The following is a 14,509-nucleotide window of genomic DNA, read 5'->3' as shown; positions in this document are numbered from 1 at the left end:
TGGATTGTCCTTTTAGTTCAAGTAAGTGAAGCTATCTAGAGCTATTGCCCCTTTCCTGGGTGCACGCAAATAGACCCTGCTTGACAGGGCCGGCTTTAGCAAGAGCGGGGCCCGATTCCCGGGGGCCGGGCCGGACCCGAGCCGGGCCTGAGTGCTCGGCGGGCACGGGCGGCGCCTCCCCGGAGCCCTTCTCGCGCCCCCACCACCGCAGCTTACCTTGTGCTGCCGGCCCGCCCCTGCTCCTGTTCAGACTTCCCGCGAATCTCTGATTCGCGGGAAGCAGGGGAGGGGAAGTGAGCTGGGGGCGGGGTGGAGAGCTGCAGCGCGGGGCCCTCTTGGCGCGGGGCCCAATTCAGCCGAATCGGCTGAATCGGCCTAAAGCCGGCCCTGGAAGCAAACATAGAAAAGTGCATACGTCGCAGCACAGTGAGAATTATTTTATAGCATATCCGATGATATGAGACTGAACTGGAGTCCAGTATAATGGGACTTGTATGTGCCGTAACTTTATTTCTGAAAACGTGGCCTGTTCAAGGTTTTTCCAGATCTCTCTTGTGAGGTGGCATTCATCAAACACAAGTTTCCAAGTTGGATAGTAGACTTGCTGCCAAAAAGAGCTCCAGCTTGTAGGATCTGCAGCTACATGTTCTAAGAAATAAAATGCCCCACCCTGGGGAAACAAAACAATTTAGAAATATTTTAAACATGAAGGAACTGATATGCAGTTTACATAACTTTTCTTTGTGCTCTTAAAACTCTGTTTCTGTTCTGCCTTTCTCCCTCAGCAATTTATACACTTGGAATTGAGGCTTTCTTTGCATACATTTCAGTCAGTATCAAAATACTCCCCTCCTCCCCCCAAGTTGCTCTTTTAATCCTGTACATTTTAAAATAAACAGAAAATTACATATTTTTGCAGAGGTGTTTAAAATCCATATCAATAAGTTCTAAAAAGACAAAAGATGTGCTTGCTGGTACCGGGTTTCTTTAACTCTATTTATCTTTCACAGTAATCAGAACTTTGTGGTTTTGTTCAGAGTAAAACTACTAGGATGTGGTTTTCAAAGGAGCCTGAGAGAGAGAGAGATGCTTAATTCCCATTAAAATGAATTGGGATTTGGGAATACTTAGGTCCCTTTTAAAAATCCCACCATTAAGGTTGAAATTCCTGCACAGGAATGGAGCAGTTGAAAATCAGGACCAGGGAGTTTTAACCCAGATGGAATTCTTTACAGAAAGTTTTGAGCAAATAAGGGGAATGGAGTTAAAGGAATGGTTATTTCAACCTCAAGGATGAGATCAGCACTTCTTTTTAGATGTTAAGTGATTTGTCCAAGATAACACAGCGAGTCAGTGGCAGAGCAGGAGTAGAACCTAGATTTCCTGACTAGCAGAACTGAGATCTCCTGTCCATTGGACCATGCTGTCTAGGAAAGCTCTAATATTTCACCTATAACATCCTAAAACTTTAAACTTCACTGAATTAATATTTTATCCATATCTGGTGTAGATAGAAATGACCAAACTTTTGATATCTCCCATGTAAAATTTAAATACTTTTTTTGGGTGGGGCCCTGTGTTAACCGACAAGATGTTTCACCATGCTAGACTGAGAATTTGCTTTTTTCTAAAAGAAAAATCCCTTGTAGGGAAAAAAATTAAAATTCTGCCTTAAATTGCATGTGTCCCAATTTCCACTGAAGTTATTGGGAGTTGAATGCACAAAACACAGTTGGCCTAAGAATAATGGGGCAAAGTGACCAGTATGCTCCTACTGCTTTGCACCTCTTTGGTATGCAAAGTGGATATAAGTCCAATTTAATTGGCCAAATAAACGAGGTTTGTGGCAGCTTTGCATCTCCAGAGTGGCAAAAAGCTGAAGGTCACTGGTGAATCTGGTCCAGTGGCTGTAGAATAGGTAATAATAATATAGGAAATATCTTTTCTTAAATACTCACGGCTCTGAGTACTCTCAAAACTTCTTTCAAGACACCCTCTATGCTTTGCACTGAGCACAGGACCAAGGTGCAAACCACTGCATCCATAGAGCTGTCAGCCACTTGGTTCAAGTCCTCCCCTGGGATCACCAGGAAGGGCTGAAACTGGAGGTGCTGATTCTGTGCCATGCTCTTGGAGACACCGTGCTGGAAGTTGAGGTTTATGTCAGTGCAGGTAATTTTGCAGCCAGGTGGGTAGAATTGGAAGTTGGCGCCAGTGCCAGTCCCAATCTCCAGCAAAGTCAGTTCTCCCGAGGGGCCTGCAAACTCCTGCAGGTTGCAGAACAGCTCTTGTTTGTGCCTTGACACCATCCGGTTGTAACTTGCAGTGAACTTCTCCATGAAGAAGGGAAGGAATATCTTCTTACAGAATGGGTCCCATATGCCTAGGAATGATAGCAGATATATAGGCAGGGCAAGCAGCTGCACGCAAACACGGAGAAACAGGACCACTGCCTTTGCCATTCCCACTTCTCAGTAGGACTTGCCCTGAGAAGAGCCTGCTTATTTAAAAATAAGATCCCTTGAAGTTTAGGCAGAATGCAGAGTGAGTCTATGAAGCAGCTCTATTCACTCTTGGGATTACTTTCTGCTCTTTGTACTGATCTAGTAGGCAGCTTCTCCAGCCGATTTCAAAATCCAGTGTAAAGGTCCTGGCTGAAACTTGAGCAGCAAAGACGAACTGCTCTGTTAGGAACAACTGACGCAGTCTGGAAGCTGGTTGGTTATATGATGAACTGATGTAGGCTGGATCCTGCAGTGTGGAACTTGACTGATGCAACTTGCTGGAAGTCCCTAACCCTTAATTGTTTAGCAAGTTTCAGATAACAGTTTCTGCCCTCTCTCTTAAAGCAACCCTGTCTCATTTTCAATGTTGTGGCTAAGGGTTTGTCTAGAAGGTGGGAGACCCTGGGTCCAGTCCCATGCTCCAACTACTCTTTATTATTTAGCCACAGGGGAACAGCTTCAACAGGAGAGACTGAGGGAACCCTATGTCAGAAGATGCCATAGCTCATTGGTTAGAGAACTCTCCTGAGAGGTGGGAGACCCCTATTCAAATCCTTTCTCTATTTTTGGCAGAGAGGGGGAATTAAACATGGTTCTCCCACATCACTCCCATGCAATTGTGCTAACCATTCATTTAAAATTCATAAGGTGGCTGGCTCCTTCTGAATGGGACCTGATCTGGTAGGTGGTTTCTGAGCATGCCTACCAGTTCGAGCCCTGAACGTGATTTAAATGGCTGAATTCCTGTTTTTCCCTAGTCTGTGAATCACTCTGGGGGTTAGGCAGGAAATAATGTCCTGATGCTTAGAGTGAAGCAGAAACTTAGGTGGCTTGGGAACTTTTACTCTGAAAACTTAGGTGCTGAGTGAGCTTAAGCACCTACAGCATGTTGAGGTTTCCCTGAGACCTATTTCCACTTGGTTCCCAGAGAACTCTGTTTGACTCCAGTCTCAACACTCAGATGCTTTTATTTGGCATACAGCAAAGCTATGTGGAGTTGATCAGGCTCAAACGTAGGAGGCGGGTATAGGGCGTACGACACATTCAAAGTTACACAGCAAACCTCTTCCTTTCTATACATTTACACAATACAGTGCATCACATTTTGGGGGTTGACTTGGTCATTTTGTAGGAATCAATCCCTCTTCTACAGCATGTTCTGTCCATGCCCAACTTACTCTTCACTGCATCTTGTGTTCCAGTCTTCTCTTATCCATTGTTAGCTTGTTTTCAGTAAATGATTCTCTGGGTATTCCCCCTCTTATTTTAAGCTAGCTCAGACATTCTGTCTTTTAGCTTAGTGACCTATTTACTTATCTTAGCACGAATGTTCTGTTTTCAGCCTGCTGATCTAGTTACCTTCCTAATCCTATCTTCCAAGGAATGAGGCCTCCCCCGTGTTTAATTACTCATGTTAAGCCAGGCCTTTCCAGGGTTTGGCAAGAGTTTTGTGGATCACAGTGGAGCCAAAACTGGGACTTAGGTGCCTAATTTAGGCACCTACATTCCTTTGTGGATTCCACCCCTTCTCTATACACCGCTACCCCGATATAACGCGACCCGATATAACACGAACTCTGATATAACACGGTAAAGCAGTGCTCCGGGGGGGCGGGGCTGCGCACTCCGGCGGATCAAAGCAAGTTCAATATAACGTGGTTTCACCTATAACACGGTAAGATTTTTTGGCTCCCGAGGACAGAATTATATCGAGGTAGAGGTGTACTTTGCATCAAGCACTGCACCAGAATTCAGCAGAGAACTTGGGCTACCACAAAATTCCCGATGTGGAGGTACTGATTCTCAGCAATTTTCCTGAAAAGAAACTTCTCAAAGTTGCGGTCTGTGCAGATCACTCGGCATCCCAACAGATAGAACTGGAAGTTGGCTCCAGTGTCACAACTAATATCCATCAGCACCAGCTCCTCTGAGGTGTTTGTGAACTCCTGCAGGCTACTCCAGAGCTCCTGTTTCTGATCAGATGTCTGTCTGTTGTAAATGATGGTGAATCTTCCCATGACAGGTGGGAAAAATATCTTCTTGCTACAGATGAGATCTCAGAGTCTCAGGAACAAAAGCAGATATGCAAGCAGGGCAAGGAACTGCTGTAGGAGCATAATTAGCAGCATTGCTATCAACAGAGAGGAGAGTTTGGACCTGACCAAGCTAACAGTGGTGTGGAAGAAATAGTCACATTGGATGTTGTGGGAGTTCTGTTTCTCTTTTGCATTTCTTATAAGCTGTAGTCATGGAGCTGTGCCAAAATGTACTTACCCCACATCAATGGAATCCAGCTTGAGGCAGCTGTTGTGATAATGCCCTAATGCAAATTTCTTGGCTCCATTTTTGTTCTGCAGGAGATGCTATCCCAACCCCTTAAACTACAGAAGATATTGCTGCTGCCCCAAAAATCAAGCATGACCTTTCCCTGCATGGAAACGGGTGTTATTTTTAGTAGGTTGAATTTTTTTCAAAGCACTTTATAGCCCACGAAAGCTTATGCCCAAGTAAATTTGTTAGTCTCTAAGGTGCCACAAGGACTCCTCATTTTTATTAACTAGCTAATTCTCTCAGTGCTCAGGAGGGAGGTATATAGATGGACCAATGACAGTACAGTGAGGTGAAGTGACTGGGCTTAAGGTCTTGCAGTGAATCAGTGCAAAGCTCAAAAAATTCAGGAGTCCTGGCTCTTAGTGATTTCTGCTGGGTCACACTGTCTCAGCATTTTCCTCTTTTAAAACAACTCATGAACAGAGACCAATTTTGGCATGTATATGCAGACATTTATTTAAGCAGCACTTGGATCAGTTTCCCTCAGTGTGAGCCAAAATCTAATATTTATGTCACATGCCAGCAGCCTGAATATTATTTATTGACGCTCGGTACTGTTTAAATACACACTCTGGACTAAAACAAATTCCTGTTTATCTTATGTAACAATCATAACCTTTCTTACTCTTCCTTGACTTTAGACTACAATGAAACAAGATACAGCCTGGAGCTGCACAGACAAATAAATGAGAATTCAGGATAACTTACATTCCCATACACAGAGGGTTTGTTGGTTGTTTTTTGTAGATGGTCTAATCATATGATCCAGGAAACACTTTAGACTGTTTTAAGATACTGTGGATTTTGTTAATATGGGTTTTACAGAATCCTTCAGTATGAAGACTTGCTACGTAATGTAAGCAAAGTCTTTTCACTTCCATGAGAACATCAAATTATTAACATACAGGCTGCAAGAAGCCAACTTTTGATGTCTGGCAGGTAGAAAATCAGATCATTGCCCTGATTTCACAACACTTTAGTTGTCAAGTCTCTTAAGTAGATTGAGGGAGGCCATGCTGTAAGTGAGGATCTTTCTGCCTGTCCAGAGGGTGGGGAAGCAGTGGCAGGGCTTTCCCTCTAGCAGTGATACCACAGCATCCAGCATGGCCAATTAAATCTGATTAGGTCTCCTGGGAGAGATCATTTGCCAAAGAAAAATATATTTTCAGTAAATTGTATATGTAGCTGCCTGATTTTGCAACAAGTCAGTTCCATCACGCTCACCTCTATGAGGGGGACTGGTGTAACCAGCAAGTGAGAACAAGAGGAAAAGGGGAAGAATTTTGTTTTTATGGTGTATGTAGCAATATAGCTGTGAACTAGATTTTGTGATTCCATTTTCAGTGCCCTTCCTTTTAAATGGAAGCAGTTGCTCTGCTGGGAGGAAGGGCTGTGTGTCAATTCAGGATGGCTTTTACAGAGCAAGTAACGCATGCTTTCACATAGACTTTTAAATTTGAGCTTAGTTTTCCTTTACCTGTTGGTCTGCTCTAAAAGGTAAATCAATAGAAAATGGCACTTTGTGCCTCATTGTTACTAATAAAGGCTGGACTGTCACACAAAGCCTTCAATTACACCTCTGCAACCTGGTGTTTTACAATCATGCATTCAGCAGCAGCTGTGCAATGCATGAGTCGCCAATGAGCTTGCACAGGTGTAACTGATTGGCGATTCTGTTGTTGATACAAAAGATGGAATAGAATCTGTTGCTTTAGTTGTACTGGTTCTGTGGGACTAAAAATGTGTGTGTGGGGGGGTTGTCACTAAAGTCAGGAACTCTGACTGTGGACATAGAGCAGATCTTTTGAGAAAGGCTATGTCTACACTCACCATTTAAAGTCCCTTTTTTTGCACTAAAACCGCTGGAGCGTCTACACTTGTTAATGACTTTTTGCAGTGAAAACCACCTTCACAAGAGGCATATTGCTCTTACTGCTGTTCTTTTTGCGCTGTTGTGAAAGTGAAGACACGTTCTACCAGCGTAAACTCCTTTTGGCCTCTGAAGGATATCCCACAGTTTCAAAAGTGACTGCTCTGGCCAGCATCTCCGCTGCTCTGACACAAAGTAACCCCCCTTTCCCTTTGCTTGTAGATATGGCAGGGAAAGCAGCTAGACAGCAGGGTTTTTAAAAAAAAAAAAAAAATGCCACAAAAGAAACAAGGAAGTAATAGGGCTGCTGGGACATGAAGCAGGGCAGCATGGGGCACTGAGCAGGGATCCAGCATGCCTTCCGCTCACCCACCCCTTCCCACAAGACCTATGGAGAGAGCTGCACTGTGGGATAGCTGCCCTATGGAAGTGCTGCTAGTGTAAACACTCTCTGACGCCTGAGGAATTGAGTGAGTACACAAACCAGCGCTTTACTTTCACTGGTTCCCTATCACTGGTGAAACTTACACCGCAAAAACTCTACAAGTGTAGACATACCCTAAGAAAGTACCTTTTTTTGTTTGTTTGTACACAGTAAAGTACACATTATTCTACTCTGCATCTAGGCTGAAAGTGGAGGTTTTGCTCTTTTTCATGAACTGTAAGTTTCAGTATACATAAGAACGGCCATACTGGGTCAGACCAAAAGTCCATCCAGCCCAGTATCCTGTCTACCGACAGTGGCCAATGCCAGGTGCCCCAGAGGGAATGAACCTAACTTTTAAGTGAATGATATTTACCAGTACATGGTGTCCTGCATTTGGTTATCAGCGTGATATCACTTGAAACAGAAGCCTTAAACTAGTTAAAAACACTTGCTAATGGGCCAGATTTTTCAAACTTCATCAGGATTAGATTTTCAAATGCTCAAGTCGATGTTTGAGGCCAGATTTCCCCCCTTCCTCCCCAAATATCTGAGCACCAACAATTCCCATTGTGACATTTATGTTCAGTTTTCAAAAGGGCTCGGCTTCCTGAAAGGTCTTAAAAATCTGGCCCATATTATTTGGGGATGAACTGATGGGTTACTTTATGTCTAAGTGTACTCAGCAACTAGCTCTGTCTAGTCCTATGCCTACTTGAAGAAGGAGGTGTTGCTAGAGCAATTGTTTGGCAATGAATGTTTGAAAGAGCTTGGGAGATGAAATGGAAGCTGTAGGTTAATATGCTTGATGTTCATTGTCAGGTACTAGGCTGTTTTCCAACAGAGACATGGGAAGCATGGGCGGTGTTGTTGCTATGGAACCAAGTGTAACCAAGAATTAGCCTAGGACTCCTGTACCAAAGTAAGTCATAATGTTGGTGATAGCAGTTTGCAGCTATGTGTGGTGGACAGTGAGCCCAAGTACAAGATGGACACCTGAGAGGCTCTCATCTCTGTATACACAGGTGATGCATGTAAACCATTCCTGAAACAGGTTGTGTTTGGCTTTGTGTATTTGCCAGTTTTGCATCTGATATTTGCTGAATTATGTAACTGCAGCCAAGGAAGGTGTGATCTGCAGAAAGGAAGATGTTTAGGGGTGGGATTTTTTATCTCTTCCTTGGGCCTTGATTGCTGTTTTTGGTGAGCCCTGTACATGATTAAGTAGATGATGAATAAGTATTGGAATGAGAACTTGCCTTCAAAAGCTGCATTGTCCAGAGTGCAGTTCATAGCCTGTTTCATCAGAGTGCATATGTAAAGGGAAGTCTGCCCTGGCTTCTGATCTGGTAGAAGAGGTCTAGTGATTAGATCATGGGACTGGAAGACAAGACTCATGGGGTACTATTCTCACCCCTGCCACTGTTGTCCTGTGTGAACTTGGCTGAGTCACTTCATCTGTCTGTGCCTCAACTTCTCGTCTCTGAACTATGGATAACATTAATCTTGCTAACTCCTTAATGAGAAGTACTATGAAGTCTGTGGGATCAATATTTGTAAAATGCTTTGAGATCCTTGGTTTCAAAGTGCATAGTATTATAAAAGTGCATAGTATATTGTCTTTCCCACCTGAAACTTTGATGCAAATTTGTTTAATTTAAAGAAATGTATTCAAGTTTGAATGTATGGTCTTGTTCCTGTAGTTGCCTTTCTTTCTATCAATTACTGAGTGAAATCCATTTGTTCCAGTGTTCATCTCCTGGGTTAGACTTAATGGGCCAAATTCAGACTTGGTGGAACTCCAGTGGAGTTGCATTTGCTTACACCAGATCTGAATTTGGCCTTACACTAATCTCGGGGGAAAAAACACTGTACGGGGGTTAGTGTTTACAAAAATGAGTTACCTGCTCCCCCTATTGGTAACAAAGCAGAGGATATAATCAAAATACAGTATTTTCAACTTTATTGAGAAGCCTATGTCTCTGTAGCAACACCGTGGTTCTGTAGCAATTACAAAAGACAAACAAATTAAAACAAAAGAAATTGTATCAAAAGTACTTTCAGTGCAGTCTGAGTGGATATGTCTAGTGCTTAGGTTTTTCCTTCTATTACCTTTCAGTAGGATATGAGTTCCCTGCCACTTGGGGGCCACAAGCTACTCTGTTGGCCTTAACTAGTGCTAATTACTCTGCTATAATGGGAGCATTTTGTTGTGCAGATTGCTGTTTCAAATCTGATTTAGACTGATGAGCCCGGATTCCCAAAGGTACTTAGGCATTGCAACCCCAAGCAGCACGGTGCCCAGAAAGTCACAGGAACAACTCTGAGATCCACAAAGCTTGACTTAGGCACTGAGGCTCTGTCTATGGTGAACGAGGCTCTGTCTATGGTGAACGAGGCTCTGTCTATTATCAGTGCCTTAGAATGTGATCCACAAAAGCTAGCAGGACAGTCGGTGAAAAATGCTGACCAGTGCTTTGTCTGAAAACTGGGAGGAGCCTGACAGGCATATGGACAAACCCGACACCATAGTTAGGATAAGCAATGGATGCTCAGTATGTTTTCCCTGTTATTCTCATAAACCCAACAAGGCAATTTGGTTGGGCAGCTAATTGCTAAATAAGTATGGCTCTGACATTATAAGGCTGCTAGCCAGAAGTAAATACCCCTAGGAATTGGAAGGAACCACGGTGCTGAAGTGACCTTGTTTCTCAGTGCATGGAGTTAGTTATTTCACAGCATATCCAATGATATGGGGACGAGTAGGGTTCCAGGACAGGGGGGCATGTATGTGCCGCAACTTCAGTTCCGAGAACCCTGCCTTCTCCAGGTCCTTCCAGGTCTCTCTGGTCAGGCAGCACCCGTCTCCCAAATATCTCCAGGTTGGGTTGTAGATCTGTTGCCAAAAGTAGCTCCAGCTGGAATGATCTGCAGCCACATGCTCCAAGAAATACAAAGAACCACCCTGGGAAACAAAGCAATCAAAATGCTTCAGGAACAAACAAGGGCTCTTAAAATCACCACCATCTCCCTTCCACTTTGGAGAGACAACTCTTGGGTCAAACTCCCCACATTCTGGCCATGTTTGGTTCAGGCTCACTTCTAACTATTATGTCTTCAGGAACTGCTACCCATAATCAATTATCCATGGAGGCCAGTCAGCATTCCACCATGTTCTCATTCTGTCTTATTTCACTCCTATAAGACTTAAAAAATACTATTTGGGGAAGCTACATGACTACAGAAAGGTTTGAGTTCCACGTGGAAGGGGAAGGATGATCTTGTGACTGAGAGTCAGGACTCATGGATTCTGTTTGCAACTCTGCCACTACTGCTTTGTGTGCCCTTGAGCAAATCACTTAACTTTCCGGTATTCAGTTTTTCCATCTGTAAAATGGGGATGATCAGAACACTTACCATACCCTCCAAGTGGTGAGGGTTAATTCACTGATGTTTATATAGCACGGTGAGGCAGGTGCCACTAGACAAGGATCGGGCATTCACTTCATTGGCAGTCTTGTGAGCTGCACAACTGCTTCACTGAATCCACTGCCGGAGAGCGGATCTAGTACAGCATATTCCAGTCATTAAAAACACTGGATAAGTAGCAGAGCTAGTGCTGAGAGCAAACCTATTGAGAACATTCAAGGCTGTTTTAGTGGAAGCTGGTGTAAGAGTTACAGATTCTGATTTGAATTTTTCACCCCTTAGTGAGGAAGTTGCTGTACATGTTTTTTGCCCTACCTTGTAATTTAGCTCCACAATGAAAACAAAATGTTTTGAATTGCCTTAAGGAATGTTCTTTATAGTCACAACCAAGGCTAAGGCCTTGTCTACATGGGGAAACTTCTACCAGTTACACAGGGTAACACCCCTGCCCCCCCTGGTGTGGACACTTATTAGTAGCTTTTTTCAGTTGAGCTTAAACCTGTTCCCAAGTTATATAAGCTAAACCAGTGGTTTTCAACCTTTCTTTAAATTGTGGACCCCAAAAACGTTTTGAATGGAGGTGTGGACCCCTTTGGAAATTTTAGACATAGTCTGTAGACCCCCCAGGGGTCTGTGGAACACAGGTAGAAAACCAATGAGTTAAGCCAAAAAAAGGCACTGTTACACCAGAATAAGTGTGTCATACTGGTATAACTATATCTGTTTAAATTTACATCTTAAGTTATAATGAACAAACTTGCTCATGTAGATGAGGGCCAAGAGTGAGATGCTAAAAGCAATAAGCAATGAGGTTATCAGTGAATATACAGCATTTAACTTAGTTGGGCATTGATATTACAGGACACACGGTAGTGCACAATTTTGCAGTCCAAGGGATATCTACAAATATGTTAGTAACACTGCAGGGTCGAGAGCATCTGGTAGGCATGTGCTTGACAGGCAATATTGTTAGTAACGAGAGAGAGTGAGTTTGGGGAGAAGAAAAGCTGGCAGTGAAAGAGGAGAAGTGCTGGGTAATTCAAACTAACCTCTTCCTGCTCAACCTGGGATTCCACTCCCTCCAAAATGCACAGCCACCCACCCCTCCATTCATTGCTCTACTCTTGACAGATGTGTCCTATGTTGCCATGAAGTCCCTATAGCCTGCTTGAGAGTCCCTGAAATCACACACTCATGAGCTCTGTTTGAAGTATGGGTGTTCCTTCAGAATTCCTCCTGATTGCCAGCCTTTTGCTGAACAAAGGTGCAGAGAACAGGAGTGCTGGAAATTCTGGGCTATTGGATGAACAGTGAGCTTGGGGAGGGCACCAGAACAGCCATCCAATTTCCCTCTAACAAGTGGGTTTCATGTAACAAGACTGCCAGCTGTTCTAGCTGTCAGGTTGTACTGTGGTTCGGCCACTCCTGCTCTGCATGGTGACAGAATTCAACTGCCAGAACTACAAAGGCAAGGGCTTATTTTTAATTCCCTCTCACCTTAATTAGGAAAAATAGCAACGGCTCAGCCAGGTAGAATTCCAGCCTCGGTTGCTGTGCAGCCTGCCGGGTAAGAGTGGGATAGCTTTCATCTTAATGAGAAAGTTACTTGCAGTTTCACTTCCACATTCAGACAACGGCAATTTTATGAGCACACTTCTTAGCTATGTGTTTTGAGATCCATGGACTAGAAAGATGGCACATTTATGCTTGATTCTTAAGTTTAAAGGGGGGAGGAAAAATCAAGGATAAGATTTTCAGAAGCACTGAAATAACTTAAGTGTCTAAGTCTCATTTTTAAAAGAGGAACTTAGGCCCTGAAGTCACTTAGGTGCTTCTGAATATTTGACACCAAATCCATTAAGGGATCTAGTCAGATAGTTTGGGCTTCAGATAAGGTGCTTTATGAATAATTTGTAGCATGCTTGCATGTGGATGTTTTAACTAAGCTAAACCATCTAATGCTTTTGTGGCTTAAAAGAATTCTAAGGGAACAGCTGTTTGAATGTAAACATCCCCCTGCTATGTAGGGTTTGCACTCCAGTCATTGAAGCATTGTGCTAGTGCATGTGAACCAAAATTTGAATTGTCTGCTAACAGGAGTGGAGCAGATGAGCCTGTTTTCATTATCAGCATCATTGTGATTTTTTTTTTTTAAAGTTGGTTCAGTCATAGCTAAGCGACTCACTAGCTGTTCAGGTCTGTCTCCTTACAGGAACAAGGGAGAATGTTGTATTGGCTTTTATTTGGATGTTAGCCACATAAAGTAAGTCAAGACAGCACAGGTATAGCCGTCTTACAAGTGTGTGTGATAAATACTGAAATGGTGTTAAGTGACACAGCAAAGGAAATGAAGGTGGCCTGGTTCTGTCTGTTTTCCTTTTACTACTTTCTGTTCAGAAAACAGCTGGCTTCCAGACAAACACATACAAATAAATGCTCTAGGTGATGAAGGGTTGGATATTGACTAGCCCATCCTGTGGACATTTGCAGTCTCTGCTAGTAGGAGAACACAGGGACTTCTCCCTCTCTGCGTCCCTGCAGCACATCTCCCAAGGGGGTTTACCCCTGCACACTAGGCCACTCGGGGGAGGGATGCGTCTCTGGGGCAGGTGGCTCCACACACGCTCCCATTAGACCAGTCTTTGCATAGCACAGCTTGGCCCATAACCAAAATAGCACCCCCCCCCCAAATGGTACTCATACTCACCTGCCTGAGCACTCGCAAGACTTCTCTCAGGACCTGCTCGATGCTGCGCACCGAGCACAGCACCAAGGTGCAAACCACCACATCCATGGAGTCGTCAGCCACTGGACGCAGGTCCTCACCGGAGGCCACCAAGAACCGTTCAAAATGGAGGTGTGGGCTGTCAGAAATGCTCTTGAGGAGGAACCTCTCAAAGTTGGGGTTGGGATCAGTGCATGTCACCCGGCATCCAGGTGGGTAGAACTGGAAGTTGGCTCCTGAGCCTGTGCCTATCTCCAGTAGCCTGAGCTCCCTCGAAGTGCCTGCAAACTCCCCCAGGCTGCTGAACAGGTCCTTTTTCTGTTGGAAGAGTTTGCGGTTGTAGATAGTGGAGCACTTGGCCATGAAATATGGGAAGATCTTCTTACAGAGGGGGTCCCATAAGCCCAGATACGAGAGCAGGTACACAGGCAGGCTGAGGAGCTGGATGCATCGCTGGAGGAGAGGGATCAGCACCATCAGTGCAAAGAGGAGAATGCAAAAATCCTCAATCCCAGCTGTAAACAGAACGCCAAACCTGCTGCTGTGTTCCAACTTTACTGAGCATTTCCTTCTCGCTCTCCTGGCCAACTGGCTCACGCTGAACTGGTTATGTCCGGTTTCTTCAGCTGGCTGCCTTCCTAATTCTATCTTAAAGAGACAGAGCACTGTTTAGTCATAATTCTACAAGCACAACTGAAATGGGATGCAACGGGGATAGAAATTGATTTGTTTGCTTACGTAATGTTGGGCTCAATCCTTCAAGGTCCTGGATGCTGTGGCTTGGTGGAGCAAAGCACTTAATTATGTGCTTAACTTTAAACACAGGAGTTGTTCTATTGACACTAATGGTACTACTCACGAGTTGAAAGCTAAGCACGGGTTTAAGTGCTTTGCTGAAGTGGGCCAGAGCACTCACCACCTTGCAGGACTGAGCCCATCGTCACTAAGCAGCAGCAATTCCAGACCTCAAGCACATTCTGGACAAGCCTGTATGGAGGGTGCTGTATTGTCATAACACTGCCTACTTTTAGAGCACCATTATATTGGATACACTGTGGCATGAGAACATAGTGTCCTCTACTTTGTCAAGCCGGGCCTTAAAAACCTAAGGAAGGAGATTCCACCACCTACCTAGGCAGGGCCTGCTTTAGCAAGAGCGGGGCCCAATTCCTGGGGGCGGGGCTTGCTGCAAGCCCCGCCCCCAGGAATCGAGCCGCGCTCCGGCC

At 44.3% G+C, this 14,509-nt stretch overlaps 2 protein-coding genes across 2 annotated transcripts; both read right to left on the bottom strand.

Annotated features, from left to right (window-relative positions):
* Nucleotides 1–433: 433 nt before the first annotated feature.
* Nucleotides 434–2,462, bottom strand: LOC112116981 (methyltransferase-like protein 7A). The gene is made up of 2 exons (XM_024214773.2): nt 1,959–2,462; nt 434–670 (listed from the first exon to the last, which is right to left on the bottom strand). The coding sequence occupies exons 1-2, from the start codon at nt 2,460–2,462 to the stop codon at nt 434–436; spliced, it is 741 nt and encodes a 246-aa protein (XP_024070541.1).
* A 6,645-nt stretch (nt 2,463–9,107) lies between these two features.
* On the bottom strand, nt 9,108–13,853 carry LOC112116972 (methyltransferase-like protein 7A). The gene is made up of 2 exons (XM_024214752.1): nt 13,266–13,853; nt 9,108–10,094 (listed from the first exon to the last, which is right to left on the bottom strand). Exons 1-2 carry the CDS (start codon nt 13,758–13,760, stop codon nt 9,858–9,860), a joined length of 732 nt encoding a protein of 243 aa, XP_024070520.1. The 5' UTR covers nt 13,761–13,853; the 3' UTR covers nt 9,108–9,857.
* Nucleotides 13,854–14,509: the final 656 nt, after the last annotated feature.

This window comes from Terrapene carolina, unplaced genomic scaffold (genome assembly GCF_002925995.2).
Source record: "Terrapene carolina triunguis isolate 2854851 unplaced genomic scaffold, T_m_triunguis-2.0 Scaffold641, whole genome shotgun sequence".
In the NCBI taxonomy this organism is placed as follows: domain Eukaryota; kingdom Metazoa; phylum Chordata; order Testudines; family Emydidae; genus Terrapene; species Terrapene triunguis.
This window is presented reverse-complemented; position numbering and strand designations above follow the sequence as displayed.